Genomic DNA, 17,680 nt, shown 5'->3' with positions numbered 1-17,680 from the left:
TATTAATTTTGATTCAATTTGTATCTATAAATGAAATATGAAGAGCTAGTTAAAACTCTTTGATCTAAAATTATTAAATGGCATAAGTTGTTATAGTTTGTCTTTACACAATCTAATATTTACTTTTGGTGTTGTAGAGCTGTTGTGGATGAATATTGAACAATTTATTGCTTTTATAATGACAAGACTATAAGTTTAAAAGTTTAAAAATCATATCATAAAATGTAAAGTTTTAATAGATAACAATGTTGGTTATATTATTTTAATTTAAGAATGAATATAACACTAACAAATAAAATTATTCAAAGTAGATTTTAACAAAGATAATTATTTATAATAGTATCTTTTACCATAAAATAAAAAAATTTTAAAGACAAATTTTATCATGTTAGATTGTACTTGTCTTGTTGTCCATATAAGTTTTAACATAAGAATAAGAGAATTCAAAAATTTGACTCATAAATTACAAAAAAATGTTTGTAAATTCAACCACTAATATTATTTATATAGAAGTATTTGAAAAAATACCATCTTAATATAAAAATTTTAATTTAATTTTAAACTCTATATATTGCTACCATAGTTTTAAGAATCTGACTGAACTAGCCGTTCGATCGAATTACATGAGAATCGGCTGCCAAAATAGTTTGGTTGAAAATAAAAAATTAGTTATCAATAGACATATAAAAAATTAGTAAAAATTTTGATTTAAAATAAAAAATAGAAAAATCTTCACAAAAATGTCTCTCAAAAGTATCTTGAGAATATTTTCTCATTAACAAGTTTTAAAATTAGTTCGTGAACAATTTAACAATTTAGTAACATTTTTAGTAGTTTACTCTGTATAGAAAAAAAAAATATTTTTTTATTTTCATAGAAAAAAATTTAAAGCATTGGAATAAGCAATGATGAAATGGAATTGCATCCAGAGAAGCCCAAAGCGAGCCCACCAACAAAAGAAGTGGAAATGGAAAAGTATTGATACCTCCTTGTTGGCCGCACTATTCACAACTAAAAAGTGTCACCCTTCCTCTTTTCTAACTAAAAACCTCGCCCTTCTCCTAAAACCCTGCTCTCCCTCTTTATATAAATCATGCTTCTTTTTCTTCTCTAAAAAACCAACTATTTCCCTTCTTCCTTTCATTTTTCACATTTCACATTTCACATTTCTTTCATTCATTCGCTCGCTCTGGTAAACACTCACATCGCTCTCTCTCTCTTTCTCTCAACGCACTGTTTTATTTTTTTTAATCTCTTCGACATTGATGTTTTTATCTTTTTTTCTCAGGAGAAATATGGCTGGAAAATCAAGCAAGGGAAGGAGCAGAAAAGGAACCAGTAATCATAATAACAGTAACGGTAGTATTACGAATGGTAATGTTAATAATAATACTGTTTCCGATGACGTTTCAAATTCCTTGAAGCACGTTCCTGCAAAGGATAATAATGCTGCAATAGCAAACTCGGAAAATGAAAATGGAAAACCTGATTCAATTGCGGCTGAAACTGAATCTGCATTTAGTTCTAATCCTCAGAACGTGAAGGAGGAAGTAACACATAATTCAGAGGCACAACTAATGCAAGGTCAACCTTTTTTTTTCTTGATTTTTTTATTGCTATGCATCATTTTCAATTTAGAAGCCGTGATATTAATTGTGTTTTTTTTAAGTGAATAGTTAAAAAAATGGATTCTTAAGGGTTTAATTGTGAAGTTTAAGTGTTCTGTGCAGGTGAGGATAATCTTTACGCCGTCCCTGTCAAAACACTAACCGGGGAAAAGCTTGAAGTACAAGTGAGTTAATTTTTCATTGAGGTTCTGTTTACGTTGTTGTTTCAGATGCTTCATTATGGATATGTTTGCTGCGTTTGTAATAGTTGATTTGATTTGCTGCTATTTATTTTTTGAGGTTACTGTAGCGACATGATGTTTTGATAATCTATGTTGAAAGAAGTGTTCTGAGTGTTGTTTACTTGCTTCGCAGTTGAGCCCAGAGGTTTAATTTTGCATGTGTTTGATTCTGCATTTATAATGGTTGATTCCATTTGATGTATTTATAGTGTGGGGTTTACATGTTAGCCGCATGATGTGTTGAACTGTTGATTACCTATCTTGAAAAGTCTGTTCCAGGATGTTGTTTAAACTTTAAATGGCTCACAGTTGAACCAGAGGTTTAATTATGCATATGTTTGATTTTGCTGTTGGTAACTGTTTATTTGTTTGATACCATTAACTTGTGGGGTTTCACATGCTAGCTGCATATGATTTTTCTGTTACCTATCTTGAAAAGAATGTTCTGATTTTTTGTTTAATTGATCCGTAGTTGAACCCGGGAGACAGCATCATTGATGTAAGGCAGTTCCTTCTTGATTCTCCAGAGATGGGCTTCATCACATGTTATGACCTGATCTTACACACAAAAGATGGATCCTCTCATCACCTGGAGGATTACAATGAACTTTCGGATGTGGCTGATATTACTACTGGTGGCTGCTCATTGGAAGTGGTTCCTGGTAACTTTCAACGGACTTAGGGTTTTTGAAGCAATGAATTAATTTAGACATTTGTTTAACAGTACGGTGCTGTATTGTGGAAAAAATGCTTTTTGCAGCAATGTATGATGATAGATCAATAAGGGCTCATGTTCACCGAACTAGAGATGTGTTTTCTCTTTCTAATGTCCGTGCTTCATTCTCATCCGTAATTGCAAAGCAGAATGAAACATTACAAAATAGAGCTGCAAACTCCAGAGGTATATGATAGTTGTATTGTCTTCATTGGATTTTTCTGTCCTAATTGATATTTTGTACTATTTTCTACCTCATCTCTGAAATATATCGTTACAAGTCCGCCTCTGCATTTCTTGAAGTATCAGACTCTTCAAAAACTGAAGTTCGAGACCTTGACGGGCTTGGTTTTATGGAGGATCCTTCTGGTTCATTGGGTAATTTACTACCGTCCCCATTGAAAGATGTCAAGTGTGTGGAGAGCATAGTGTTTTCATCCTTCAATCCTCCTCCAAGCTATAGAAGGTAACCCGAAATCTCTTCACTTAATAGGATTTCACCTCCTTGTTTTAGGTAGGCATTTTAAGTTAGGCTTCTATGATTTTCAGGCTTGTTGGAGACTTGATTTATTTGGATGTGGTAACATTGGAGGGTAATGCATTTTGTATAACGGGAACTACAAGGGTGTTTTATGTCAACTCAAGCACAGCAAACAATTTTGACTGGAAGCCAAGTAAAGCTACATGGGAAGCAACAACTCTTATTGCTCTCTTACAAAAGATTAGCCCCAAGTTCAAGAAAGGTAATGAGTTGTAAGAAAGGCCTTTGATGCAAGTTTATCAAATGTGCGACTTAATAAATAATACTTGTTCCCTTTCTTGTAATTTGAAGCTTTCCGTGAAATTTTGGATCGAAGACGGGCATATCATCCCTTTGAAAATTTGCAGTCCTTGCTGCCACCTAATTCGTGGCTTGGGTTATACCCAGTTCCCGGTGAGCTCAAATTCTAGTGTTTAATCAATGTTATATCTTCAATTGTTTATGTCAGTTATAGTAACGTCTGCTTCTCTAGTTGGGATAATTGGGCTGGTTTTCCATGTTCTTTTTGATAAAATAAGAATATCATTAAGATTTAAGACTGATAGAAGAATATTACAAGGATAAGGAGGATAAGAGATCCTCTGTACAATAGCAAAAAACAACCAAAAGTAGAGCTATCTATAAAGTATTGCTTTCCAATCTATCAACATGACCAAGAGGAGAAGTCCTCCAAAGTTCATGAGTTAGACCAAATATATGGCAAACACTAACCCTAGGGGGAAAAAAACGGTATTATGCCTTATCCTTTTCCAGAACACCCCCCCCCCCCCACCCCAAAAAAAATAAATAAATAAATAAATAAAAACACAAAAAATACACTTCTAATTCATCCTCCTAATTTCTAAACAAGGTAAAAAGTCAAATGCATATAATATCTTGAGAACGTAAAAAACTTCAAAATCTATCTCATTTGGAAACTAGGAGGATGCTAAGGAAGACGGATTGAAGATGGCAAACTATTCCATAGAGGTGTCACAAATAATTCAAAATTTTCCCCGGGACAAGTTTTATTGTTCATGATTTTGCCAACATGCTTATTTCATGTATTTACAATTTTTCCATCACTCATTCCTCAAATTATTCATGGGAAGCTCCATGAAATAGTTTGCCTAGGAAGATATGTCACTATTGTTTTTTATTAATTTAATGCATGACACTACTGTTGAACAGAAGTCTATTTTGAAGATTTTAGTCTATCCTGGTAGTTTTTTGGAGTAATATTTGATACACATATCCAACTTTAATATGATTTAAAATTCATTTGTTGTTGATGGAAGGCAAGTAGGAAACTTGGGTTGGTTTAAGTTATTAGATGGAATATTTCATAATTATTCTCACTTATTTGACTGTGAAGTTAACCATCAATGACATGTAATTTCATTTTAATTTCCTTGGTTGATGGCTCTCTCTCTCTCTAGTGTACTATATTTATTTATTACTTCTCGGCACATTGCTACAGTTTAGTACTATGAGAGGTGTACATGAGAATGCTATCTTGATGTTTTTGTAATGGCGTTTCTTTTGTTGACAGATCACACTCGTGATCCGGCCAGGGCTGAGAATTCATTGACCCTTTTATATGGAAGTGAACCAATGGGCATGCAAAGGGATTGGAACGAGGAGCTGCAATCTTGTCGAGAATTTCCTCATACAACTCTTCAGGAGAGGTAGCCTCTTTTTTATTTTTTATTTATTTTAATTTTAAATTTTATAAATCTTTACTCCCAATAACCCATTGTCTTTTATAAGTATGATTTTTCTAGTGTTTTTTTTCTCTCTGTTGGTGATGACTTGTTTATCTTTGCTGCTTGTGTGAGTTATGCATTACTGCAGGATGATAAGGGATAGAGCACGTTACAAGGTGACGTCAGACTTTGTTGATGCAGCAACTAATGGTGCTATTGGAGTGATCAACGGATGCATTCCTCCAATAAACCCAAGTGACCCGGAATGCTTTCACATGTTAGTGGGAGCTACTGTCTTAATTCTATTAAATGTGTTTAACATATTGTTCACTTTTTACAATTTCTTTATCCTTTCTCATAGATTTCCCTTCTGAAATTAATGGTCCTTATTGATTGTGGGTTTAGGTTGGAGCACAAAAACAAAAATATAAGACCCTAAAAATTCTGACATGATTCTGTTGTGTCATGTGTTTTACAAGAGGCATGTCACTAATCCTAATAATAGGGAAACAGAAACCCCTAATTCAGTTCTAAACAAATAAGAAAATTGTAATCAAATGATGATATATATTAAATATTAAAATTAGTCCTAAGAGATATTCATTGACATTCTAACATAATACATATATCAAGGACATCTACTCTATTTTCCGACATAAATGGCTCTGAGATATCTTAAAAGAAATATGGTACAAAATGCAATAGTCCTTTCTTTTGTTTACAACTTGAACAGAAATTGTTATTGTTGTAACCAGTCATTTCTTATTATCAGCTGTGCTTTTTTTTTTCTTCTTCCATCAAAGTTAAAGGTTCATGGTAAGTTGTTTTGCCTAATCAGTGTCTTTTGACAAACGTTTGGAAATAGGTATGTACACAACAATATATTTTTTAGTTTTGCTGTTGATGCCGACCTTGAGCAGCTCTCAAAGAAATCCACAGACTCCAATTCAAATATACAGAGCACAGAAATTCGGCAAGATTCTGAAAATGTTTCAGACTCTCAGGTTCCCAATGGGGGAAAAAGCAACGGTTCAAGTTCCGAAGATCTTAATAATGGGGTGGAAGCTGCTCAAGAGATCTCTCCTGAGGCACAGTTGGCTGAGAGTGAGCAGGCTACTTATGCTTCAGCAAATAATGATTTGAAAGGCACAATAGCTTACCAGGAAGCTGACGTGGATGGACTCTACAATCTTGCTATGGCTATAATTGACTACAGGGGTCACAGAGTGGTTGCTCAGGTGTGTGTTGTGAATCTGAAGTTTAAGTTTCTCTTCTTTCAAGAAAATGCAATGAATTATATATGGTTTCAGTTTCTGATGCCGATTTATTTGTAGAGGAAGCTAGGACATTTGAATTTGTTGTCTCATCAATTTGAGTGAACATATTTTGTGTTGTATTGCTGATATTTTTCTTTAATAAAAAAATAATGTAAATATAAATAAATATACAAATGTATTTCCACATATGTCTTGTTGGTTGCTATCAATGATCCCACATTGTTATTCAATGTAGAATTCTTTCCATGGAGACTCTTGCTGGATATTATACTTCTTTATTCATATTGAAAATGAAACTAAATTTACTGCTTTTTTAATGTATAAATCCCGTTCACCATTAAATCTCTGTTGTGATTCAAGTTACATATTTTGCTGCAGAGTGTATTACCAGGCATTCTTCAAGGCGACAAGTCGGAGTCTCTTAAGTATGGCTCCATTGACAATGGAAAGAAAATTTGCTGGAATGAAGATTTTCATTCCAAGGTAAGGAAGAGAAAGGCTGAAAGTTTATTTATTTTCAGTGAGTGTACTTTATTTGACTTTTAGGCTTTAATTGACACTGATTTGCAGTGAAACCTTTCTTACATAGGTAAAATAAATAAATATAAGTATCCATAAATTCTAAATAAACATTCTTTTAGGCATTTCTACTCTTTACTCTATCAAATGAAATTTTCATAAAAGATCTTTTTTATTCTTTTCTTGTTTTCAGGTATCGGAGGCTGCCAAATGCCTTCATTTAAAAGAACACTCAGTCCTTGATGGATCTGGAAATGCTTTCAAATTAGCTGCACCAGTTGAATGCAAGGGAATTGTTGGCGGTGATGACAGGTAGTTTCTATTCTGGTTTTGTTTGTTATTTTTAATACTCTCTATCTCTGTAGTTGGTGATCTATTCTCTGCTGATTTGCTACTGGTTCATAGGATAGGCATGATTTCTGGTTATATTATTTATGGTTGAAGAATGTTATTGAGTACTAATCAGTAGAAAGTTCATCAACAATAGTTAAGTAACAACATAATCGTTGCAGTTAATATACTTAGGTTGTGATTTAGACACTTCTGATTTATGTTACTCCATTCTGGTTTTCTCTTTTGTTATTCTTGATTGAGGAATGTTAAATGAATATATAAGATAGGATGTTTTTCAAAAATATATATTTACAACATAAATCTTTAGTGTAGTGCAAACTTGACATTTTATTTTATTTTATCTTTTCCTAATTATTGTTTACTTCTCTATTTAATCAAATCAGGCACTATATCTTAGATTTGTTGCGGGTAACTCCTCGAGATGCAAACTACACTGGACCTGGTTCCCGATTTTGTATATTGAGATCAGAATTAATTGCTGCCTTTTGCCAGGTAACTGCAATACTCAGTTGTCTATAACATTGAGGATTTTCTTTTTCCAGTTTTTGATGGTTTTTGTTATTGTTGGAATAGGCCCAAGCATCAGAGAAATCAAAATCCAAGGAGACTAATTCTGAAGGTGCAGATAACTTGGCCACTAATTTTCAAAATGAAGCTGATGCTGACAATAAGGTAAAATTGCTTGCCTATTATTAGTTTCCTTTTACTTGATTAAGATGTCTTTTCTCTGAAGCGAATTCTTTTCTGCTCCTGTTCCTTCTAGAATAATGTGGACTTTTAATTATTAGTTCATATGAGATGATGTGTAACATTTATTTATATAGGAGTCTCCCTTCCACCTTGATTTTGAAAAATAAGCTACTACTTTCAACTTCATCTAATGGTGATCATACTTTGTTGCATGCATATGTGTGCACATTACAGCATGGTGTTTATACACTTCCTTTCCAGAATCTGTGGGGCTAGAATACATGATAAAGACTCTTAGATACTTTATAGTTTACATAGACCATTCAAGGAAAAAAGTAATTTAGCACATATGATGCTGTTAATATTACCATTAATGCTTGGGCACTTGTTGCTTCTTTTCCTTGTGTTTCCAAAGAAAAATACAGGACTATCTCAGCAGTTCCTTTTCCCTTGGATCCATTGGCTATGTTTGTTTGCATTTGTCGAATGATCATTTGTTGTGTGTGTATTTGAGTATTCAAAAAAGCATCAGGTCAAATGGTGTCGCTATTTATTAGTTTATGGCATGAACCATTTTGACCCCAAAGCTTATACTGTTAGGGGTAGAGGCAACACAGCCCCGACTCAAGAGTCTGAGTTTGATACATGAAATATTGTATAGGATTATCCTACTTTGTGATTAAGTGTAACTTTATTTAGAAGAAAGGGAGCAAACCAGGATCTAACTCTTGACCACATGGTCATAGAAGTTCAAATACCATGTTTTTAACTATCTCTCTCACAAACTCAAGTTGTTAAGTAAAGTCACATGAATGGTTTTTATACTTTTAACGGTTTATGACTTTTTGGAATATGGGATATTTTCTCAGAGATTATGTTTCCCTTTTACAACTCTAAATTTGTGCTTATGTGCTTATGTGCTTTTGCTTCCTCTTTGCAGGAGTTAACAAATGAGAAGGCAACTGAGAATGCCGAAGAAGTTTCATCTGCGTCTGCTGGGGACTATGATAATTGTGATGAAATAGTTTTTAACCCTAATGTTTTCACTGAATTCAAACTAGCTGGGAGCCCAGAGGTTTCTTCTGAATCTTTATTTACATATAACTATGCCTAACAATAGTTTTATTCCTCCTCCATGTGTATCTATATCTTTGTGTCTCTCTCTGCTGAAGCATCCTTTTCGTGATATTCTTATATTGCCATGTTTGTTCATACCACCAGGAAATTGCTGCTGATGAAGACAATGTGAGGAAAGTTGGTCAATATCTTACTGATGTGGTGATTCCAAAATTTATAAAAGTTCTTTGGCAGCTTGAAGTTACACCTATGGATGGCCAGTCATTAACAGAAACACTTCATGCTCGTGGAATTAATGTTCGGTATATTGGCAAAGTAAGCACTTTGAGTTTGTCTGAATCTGTGTATATATTAAACGTACTTTTTAGTTTTTATACTTTTACCAAAAAGTATAAATTGTGCCCTTTTTTTTTCCTCGAGATTACTTTAAGCTTCTCAAGAAAGATTGTCTTGATAACTTCGAAAAAAAAAAAAAAAATTCATGAAGAGAAATGTCTTATTAAATGCTGCATCTAAACATTAATTTGTTTCTACCTGAAATTATCACATGAAAAAATATATTATTTTTAAGAGCCATCCTAGTAGCCCTATGTACCCTGGCTTGGTTAATATTGCTGCAATGATTTCTCTGGGAGTTTGTCATCTGAATTTTATGTTCCAATCTATTTCATGGTTTTCCTTGTATTCCTTTTACTTTTCCTTTTATAATTTTTACATAACTTGTCCTTTTATCATTGTGTAAAAGGTGGCTGATGGGACTAAACATCTTCCTCATATGTGGGATCTTTGCACTAACGAGATTGTTGTCAGATCATCCAAACATATTATCAAGGTGCTAGAATTGCCCTCTACTCTTCTAACATTTATTTGCCTCTTCTTTTAATTTTTAAATGATTTTTCCTTTGTCGTTTGTTTAATATTTATTTATTTTTAAGTCCTGTTATTTTCTGTAAGAATCAGTGTACATTGGAGCTGGCCAATTTTATGAATATTCGTATGTGTATGTGAGTGCTTGAGAGTTTAATTTGTTTATTCTTGAAACTCTGTTCTGTTTCCAAATATCAAGTTAACTAGAGGCTTTCATTACATTACTGGTTAAAAATGTTGTATAAACATGAATATTATAGAGGGCACATCCTTTTTCAAAATCACTTCTCTTAAACCAGCAGGTTTGTAATAGATCTCAAATTTCGCAATTTACACTTTTCAGGATGTGTTGAGAGACACAGAGGATCATGATCTTGCTCCTGCATTATCTCATTTGTTGAACTGCATATTTGGAAGTTGTCAAGCTCCTGCTGGGAAACCAGATTCAAATGGCATACAATCCAGAACTCCAAAAAAGGTTTTTCCAAATATGGTTGTTTTCCTTGTAATATTTATTTCCCATTCTTTTCTTATGATCCCTTGACCTTGAATTGATCTGAGTGCAAACTATTTTTTTTCCTTATCTCTTTTTATTTCTGTCAAACCCTATAAACTATGAAGCTCTGGCTAATTAGCATGTCATGTATGCTCTTATGAGGTCCTTAGGAGCCATTCATCCATGTTTATTTACAGGAGCAACAATCAGCAGGAAAAAATTCTAGAGGACGAGCACGATGGAAAAGCAAGGGGGGTTCAAGGAAGAGTCAACCTTTGTACACGAAAATAAGCTCTGAATCTCTATGGTCTGACATCCAAGAATTTGCAATGACCAAATACAAGGTATGTTATTGCTTAATGCCTATGATGAGTTCAATAATGCTCAGTGGGATGATGTTGACATGATCATTTTGGGTGTTTTCAGTTTGGTCAGAGTACACGTGAATGCATTTGCATTTCATGTTTTGGTTGCACTTAGCCAAATGAGATGTGTTGCTATGGTTATAGTCAGTGTGGGCTTTGCTCATTAGGTCCATAAATTCACCATTGAATCTAACTATGTCTCTCTTGATACTTTGCTATATATCTCTGAACTAAAATTCAACTTGCTGCAGTTTGAGTTACCCGAGGATTAAAGGTCACGTGTCAAGAAAATTTTTGTTATACGTAATCTTTGTCGTTAATGCTTAATGCCTACGATGAGTTCAATAATGCTCAGTGGGATGATGTTGACATGATGGTTTTGGGTGTTTTCAGTTTGGTCAGAGTACGCGTGAATGCATTTGCATATCATGTTTTGATTGTGCTTAGCCAAATGAGATGAGTTGCTATGGTTATAATCAGTGTGGGCTTTGCTCATTAGGTCCATAAATTCACCATTGAATCTAACTATTTTTTCTCTTTTGATACTTTGCTATATATCTCTGAACGAAAATTCAACTTGCTGCAGTTTGAGTTACCCGAGGATTCAAGGTCACGTGTGAAGAAAATTTGTGTTATACGTAATCTTTGTCGGAAGGTAAGTATAAGCCTCAGTCAATTCATGTTGATTATTTATTTATAATTTTTTGAACAGTCTTAGTTGTACAAATTATTTTTACTGGTCTTTACATGTTTCTGATGTTTCGGATAAACCTTAAACCTGCATATACTTGGTGTCGGCTCCACGTGCTGCCGTATGTTGTATGTTGTTGATACCTTTGTGTGGCATCTTCTTTATTTCTAAGAATTGTGGATTATTCAAAATATATTCTTTGGTCTAGATTTTGCTTACTTGGTAAGCTCTTTTCTGGGGGAAAAAAATTTCTCATCTTAACCTTGTCTATATGAAATATTAAAGAAAAGAAGGATAAGAATAGGATATGGTAAAACTATCTCTGTATGATATGAAAATAATATCAATTTTGTAACTTTATTATAGGGCAGATATTTTTTTTATTATGTGCTGTGTGCACTGCGAGCCTGAACCCACTGTCTGCAAATGATGTATGCAAACTGATAATAATTAATAATTATTCTCATGTTGTGCTAGGATAATACTTGTTAATAGCTGTTGATAGGATCTTGACATCATCCACTACCTCTGCTGTTCATCGTTGTTGAATAGTGTTATCTACTTCTGCCATTAACCATGATTCTCTACAATAGTAATCCTGTTAAGCTTAAGTTAATGCATTTCAATGTCAGCACTCCTTAACAAACAAAAGATTTAATTTTGTGAATAACTTTGATATTAATTCTGTTAATATTTTCAATGTTTGGTTTTCAGGTTGGTATAACTGTTGCATCTCGTAAATATGATCTTAATTCTACAGCACCCTTCCAACCATCAGATATCTTGGATCTCTGTCCAGTTGTCAGGCATTCAGTTCCAGTTTGTTCAGATGCCAAGAAACTTATGGATGCAGCAAAAAGTCATATGTCAGCTGTATTTACTGTGATCCCTTTTTCTTTGGTAGAATGATCACATTTATTTACTCCTGGGACTGTTTTGTTGAACTTATGAAAACATAACATAATTTTTAATAATTGTTTAAAATGACTTCATATTTTTCAGAAATTTTAAATCACAAACGTATCTATACACAAGCTACTTAAATCCTATTTCTCCTTATTAATTTTATTTATAGTGTTCCTTAGTCTTCCGCCAGTCCACTTCTGAGTATTTAACACAATGGTATTCTTTAATCCATATACATGAACCTACATGGGAAAGGTTTTTATTTTATTTTTTTCATACTAGTAGTAGTGTTTAGATTTGTCAATGTCATTTATTTTTTCAATTTCTGAGTTGGTTAATAAGTAACTATGCACCTTAATATAGCATTCTCATACTTGTACTCATCACTGGTAATGCAATGGTAATTCTTATTTTGTGTGTAAACTGGGGAATTGTACAGTGTTTGAACAACTGTGTTTCTCAGCGTAAAAGTCAATTTTGTGGATTGTGGAGTTGGATGCATGATTTATTTTCTGACAACAAATTTAATAACTTAAGTAATTACTTTTTTGATCCAGGGATTACTCAATGAAGCTTACAATCTATTTAATGAGGCATTCCAAATTCTTCAACAGGTACGAAATCCTGTATTTCTGTATCTGTATTTGAATGGCCGTTGTGCATAAAATAATAATTCTTGTACATTGTGCTGCAGGTTACAGGTCCAATGCATCGTGAGGTTGCTACGTGCTGTCGGTATGTCAGTTGTTTCTATCATTTTAGCATGATCCTTAAATTTTATCCTCTTGTCTTTGTCTAATCATAATTAGCTTGCATTGCCATTAAAATTTTGGTAATGGATCTGAAATTGTTGTGATATTTGATTTGCAGTTGCTATGCTTACAATTTGAAAAATTATAACAAGCATTCTTTTGAGCCATGTGATATTTGAATATGGTCCTGAAATATTTGAGCTAATTATGAATTATTAAATTTCAGGTATCTTGCAATGATTACGTATCATGCTGCAGAGATAGATGTGGCTGTTGCACAACAGCAAAGAGAGTTGATTATCAATGAGACTTGTCTTGGTCTAGATCATCCTGACACAGCTCACAGGTACTTTATTTTTTTTATTCTGCTTGCTTCATTTCCATAATGATTTTGGGGTTCTGTATATGCATTCCTCTACCGTGTGAATTTTTTGTTTACCAAGCAAAATCGGATGTTGTGGCTGAAAAAAAATTATTGTGATAGTGTTGCAGAAAAATTGGTGTTTGTTATGAAACATTATGCTCTAGAACCCCGATTGAAATTTTGTTCATTGCAGTTATGCTAATATGGCACTCTTCTATCATGGATGGGAAAAAACTGAATTTGCCCTTCCCTACATGACTCGTGCTTTGCTCCTGTTAAGTTTATCATCAGGCTCTGATCATCCTGATGTTGCCGCAACTTTCGTAAACGTAGCAATGATGTATCAGGAATTGAAAAAGATGAACATATCTCTTCGTTATCTACAAGAAGCTTTAAAGAAGAATGAACGGCTTCTTGGCGAGAAACATATTCAAACTGCTGTTTGTTATCATGCTCTTGCTATTATATTCAACTCTATGGGTGCATTCAAGCTCTCTCTGCAGGTATGTAAGGCGTGAGTTGTTTTCTACTCTCTACTATTACTAGGTCATGAGCCTATGTTGCATTTGGTTTGACAGCATGAGAAGAAAACATTTGAGATACTTGTCAAACAACTTGGCGAAGATGATCCGAAAACACAGGAGTCTCTAAACTGGATAAATACATTTAAGATTCGTGAGTTACAGGTACTGTATATTTTTCCCTTGGTTGAATGAAATTACACATTTCACTACTAGTATTTACTTTTCCCTTGGTTAAATGGGATTGAGTCTCTATTTATTCCCGAGAAAGGTTCAGAAAATTTCAGTTCTCCAAAATTTTCGGCTCTCTTATTTTATTTTTCTTTCTTTTTGGGTACAATTTTTGCATTCAAGTAAGGTGAAATATTACTTGGCAATTTAGTTGTGTGTAAGTTTTATACAACTATCCATGGAGTCTTGAGGTCATGAGTTCAAGCTATGGAATCCGTTGTTGACACTTGCATGGAGCTGCCCTTTGCCAACATTCATAAATTCTTGCATGGTAAATCTTTGCAATAGGGAGGACTTTTTGTGAGTGATTTGATCATTGACCAACTATTATAATTTTCATTGATCATAGTGAAGTTTCTTTGTGTTTCCCCGTGGAGGGGTCAATACTCTATAGTTCACTTTGAAAATATGAAAAGTTCTGTATCCATGTTCCATCTCCTTATGTTCCTTTTCAGCACTTGGTAGCAACAGAAACTTTTACTCCATGTACTTCCACACCTTATTTTGTCAGGTGAATGCCTCAAAAGCAAAACGATCAAGCTTTGAATCTCGCATCCTCCAGAAAGGCTCTTGATGTTCTCTTGAGAGTTGCTCCTTTTCTTTTGTTGATTTGTCATTTTATTTATCACTAGATTTAAACCCGTGCGTTGCGCCAAAAAATACAAGAATATAAAATGAGAATATTCTTTGATGTTAAAAAATAAAATAATTTAAAGTTATTTAACAAAATATTTTCGGATAGAATTATTTAATCTAATTTTAAAACATATGGTAAATACTGTATTATATATAAACATTCTTACATATTTTGTATAAACCTATAACATAACATGTTTGACCTTTATTTTCTTTTTCTAAGTATTGGCTTAGAATTGATTCACAAATATATGTATTTACTTTTTTCATTTTATGACATTTTTAGTATAGGATAGAAATTATATATGTATAACACTCAAATAAGACATACAATCCTATTCATTTATGAATATACACAAAATTTTCAATTTTTACAAAGTGTTTTCAGTCATCACACTCATTCATAGATTTGTCTTTCAAATTTTATTACCATTATTATAAGCTTATGATAATTTCTCTATGTTGTTAAAAGTTAAATTTAGTGTTAACGTGATAATTTTATATAGAACTTAAAATACTTAGGTATCATTAGCTTATGAACTTAAAATACTTGGGTATCATTAGCTTATTGTAGTGCTACTTTAATCTCTTCTTTTATATAATTTTTTTTAATTTATAAAATAAAGTTTACTCAACAAATAGGACATGAAATATTAGAATTTGACCCTTGATATTAGAATTGACCCTTGATTTGAACTAACATCTATGATATAATCTTTTTATATAATTGAAGAATTTAACGTGAGAAATTATGAAATTGATATGTTGGTTACATAAAACTTAGGTGTCATTAGCTTATTTTAATATTACGTTGATTTCTTTTAAATAATTTTTATAATTTTATAAAATATAGTTTACTCAACAAGTAGGACATACAATATTAGAATTTAGACCATTGATATAAACTAATATCTATAATATAATTTTTTTTATATAATTGAAGAATTTAACATGAGAAATTATAAATTCATGATAGCTTGGTTACATAGATGCTATTTACTATGATATTCTAAATATGATTATATAGATAGGTTGTTTGCTCTATGTTGACAGACAAATTCATAGAAAATTTAAAATTTAGGTGGCATTAGCTTGTTAAACACTACTTCAATTTCTGTTTTATATATTATAATAGATGTTGTGTTTGTGGGCAATAGCTATTAGTTAATACTGAATATTTAATGCCAGTAAAGTGAGAATGATGTTCTTTGATATCAATATTCATTACTGTAGCTATCAGTTTTCAACTTTGATACAGTTGTTTTCACTTTATTCTTAGATCATCTTAAGTATATCTTTGTTCTGCACCTTTATCTCTGATTCTTTTAACTTCCACTGAAATGACAGGCACGTCCTGAGTTTGTACAAGCATTCCAAGCAGTTACAGATGGGGGATCTGGAAGTTCAGGTGCACCCACAAACAAATCTGTCAATGCCGCAATGATTGCTGAGACCCTCCCCAGGGGAAGGGGAGTCGATCAAAGGGCTGCACGTGCAGCTGCCATAGCTCGGAAGAAGGCAGCAGCCAGGGGCCTGGTGGTGCGCCCTCAAGTACAAGTACAATCACATCCTCCTACGCTCACACCGCTTTTCAACATCATAAATTCTGGCGTGGCTCCGGATGTTTTGGGCAATGGGGATGTCAATGGAGTAAAGAAGAATGGCGTTCGTTCAAGTGATCCAGCAGATGCTACAAAAGACCAATCAGTGCCGCAAGAACAAGAACAAGCTCCGGCTGGACTCGGGAAAGGGTTGGCATCGTTGGATGCAAAGAAACAGAAATCAAAACCAAAACCAAAGGTTGAGGCTTGAATTTTTTGATAAACTAAGCTTTGATTAGTTGGCAATAGCTACGTTTTTGAATTTTCCTTTTTTTTTAGGGTCATAGCCGTTGAAAACATCTATTGTTGGATGTAGGTGGTTGAGATACATAAGCATAATAGAATTTTCTACCACAATAAAATTTGGATTTGAGGATAGGACTATAATTTGCATATCAACATATTTTCTGTTAACAAATTTAGCTGCCAGTTGAATTGTGGCTCATTCATTGCATATTACAAATTGAAGATTGTGCCGCTGATATTGTATGACACTGTTATACTGTGATCAATAGTGGTTGATAAATTCTTTCTACATAAATTCTTTATGATTCATTTGTCATTATGATAAGGAATTTGTTTAGTATGTTATAACCATTCTAAAATAACATCTAATTTAGCTGTATTATGAATTTACGGAATGTAGGCTTTGGACAATACTTAATCTTAAGAATGTTGGAACCTATACTAAGTTTTGAATCATGATTGATCAATCAAGATATTATTTATATTGAAATTATTAGTCAAAGGGGATATAATGTATCACAGAAACATAAATAAGGCGGTTAAGCATGCTCAATGACATTCCAGATTCAGGATGAATATCAACCTTTTTCATCCTCATCAATTTTCCACAGCGCTGTTTCTGAGCACCCTCTTCTAACACCTGCAAATGAAAATACAAATTGACTTGAGTTGGTTTATGTTGTAGTTGTCTCTCTAGACTTTTCCATAATTTTACGATTAAATATGCCAACATTCTTTATTCTATCTATGTATATATTCACTTTGTATTATCCATTATAATTTCCTTTTCACATGCTAAATTGTGATAGTTTCTTACGATTTATACACTTGCATGTTCCAAACTAAATCATGACAGCCTGTTATGATTTAGTTGAAAATCCTAATTTGTTATCAGTTGCAATGATTTACATAGATTTGAAAAAGGGCAAAACGATAACAAAATTTCATTTAAGACATTTGTGTAATATTATAACCAGTTTATTTTACATATGTAATTCACAAAAAAAATAAAAAGTGTTAAAATTCTAAAATCTTAAGTAACGATTACAGTAAATGAGAAGATATGAGAAAAGGAATATATAATCTAAATAATAAAGTACAAATATTTGATCATTTTTTATTATAAAAGGTTTAATATTTTAACATTTTATTATTTTGTTAAAAAATATTAAATATGTATGAAATGTATAAAATATTTACAAGAAAACAATTTTAATGATTTTGTCGTGAGTTTCTACCTTTTGAAAAAGTGCTCCCTTACTTGGTTAGCTGTTTATTTTGAATTAATTTGGAAAAA

The 17,680-nt window shown here is 32.8% G+C and overlaps 1 protein-coding gene across 2 annotated transcripts; it reads left to right on the top strand.

Annotated features, from left to right (window-relative positions):
* Window positions 1-1,013: 1,013 nt before the first annotated feature.
* Window positions 1,014-16,685, top strand: LOC112707719 (clustered mitochondria protein). Of its 2 annotated transcripts, none has more exons than XM_025759629.3 (28): window positions 1,014-1,192; window positions 1,289-1,584; window positions 1,731-1,792; window positions 2,322-2,511; window positions 2,610-2,750; window positions 2,874-3,030; window positions 3,114-3,307; window positions 3,397-3,498; window positions 4,637-4,772; window positions 4,939-5,067; window positions 5,656-6,028; window positions 6,446-6,550; window positions 6,780-6,898; window positions 7,324-7,432; window positions 7,514-7,612; window positions 8,571-8,705; window positions 8,852-9,022; window positions 9,453-9,539; window positions 9,918-10,052; window positions 10,268-10,414; window positions 11,022-11,090; window positions 11,841-11,999; window positions 12,590-12,646; window positions 12,727-12,767; window positions 13,011-13,130; window positions 13,342-13,651; window positions 13,727-13,834; window positions 15,884-16,685. In XM_025759629.3, exons 2-28 carry the CDS (start codon window positions 1,296-1,298, stop codon window positions 16,346-16,348), a joined length of 4,209 nt encoding a protein of 1,402 aa, XP_025615414.1. In that variant the 5' UTR covers window positions 1,014-1,192; window positions 1,289-1,295; the 3' UTR covers window positions 16,349-16,685. The 2 variants fall into 2 exon arrangements, with proteins under 2 accessions (XP_025615414.1, XP_025615413.1); XM_025759628.3 differs by having other exon boundaries at window positions 1,026-1,192; window positions 2,868-3,030.
* The last annotated feature ends 995 nt before the right edge of the window (window positions 16,686-17,680 follow it).

This window comes from Arachis hypogaea, chromosome 8 (genome assembly GCF_003086295.3).
Source record: "Arachis hypogaea cultivar Tifrunner chromosome 8, arahy.Tifrunner.gnm2.J5K5, whole genome shotgun sequence".
In the NCBI taxonomy this organism is placed as follows: Eukaryota; Viridiplantae; Streptophyta; class Magnoliopsida; order Fabales; family Fabaceae; genus Arachis; species Arachis hypogaea.
Note: the sequence above shows the minus strand (reverse complement) of the source record. Positions and strands in the feature narration are given on the sequence as shown.

Bases quoted from the DNA above. Each gene is read 5' to 3' on its own strand.
- LOC112707719 (XM_025759628.3), top strand. From the start codon at position 1,296: ATGGCTGGAAAATCAAGCAAGGGAAGGAGCAGAAAAGGAACCAGTAAT. The intron at 1,793-2,321 runs GTGAGTTAATTT...ATTGATCCGTAG, and splicing joins GGGAAAAGCTTGAAGTACAA to TTGAACCCGGGAGACAGCAT. The intron at 13,652-13,726 runs GTATGTAAGGCG...TTGGTTTGACAG, and splicing joins CATTCAAGCTCTCTCTGCAG to CATGAGAAGAAAACATTTGA.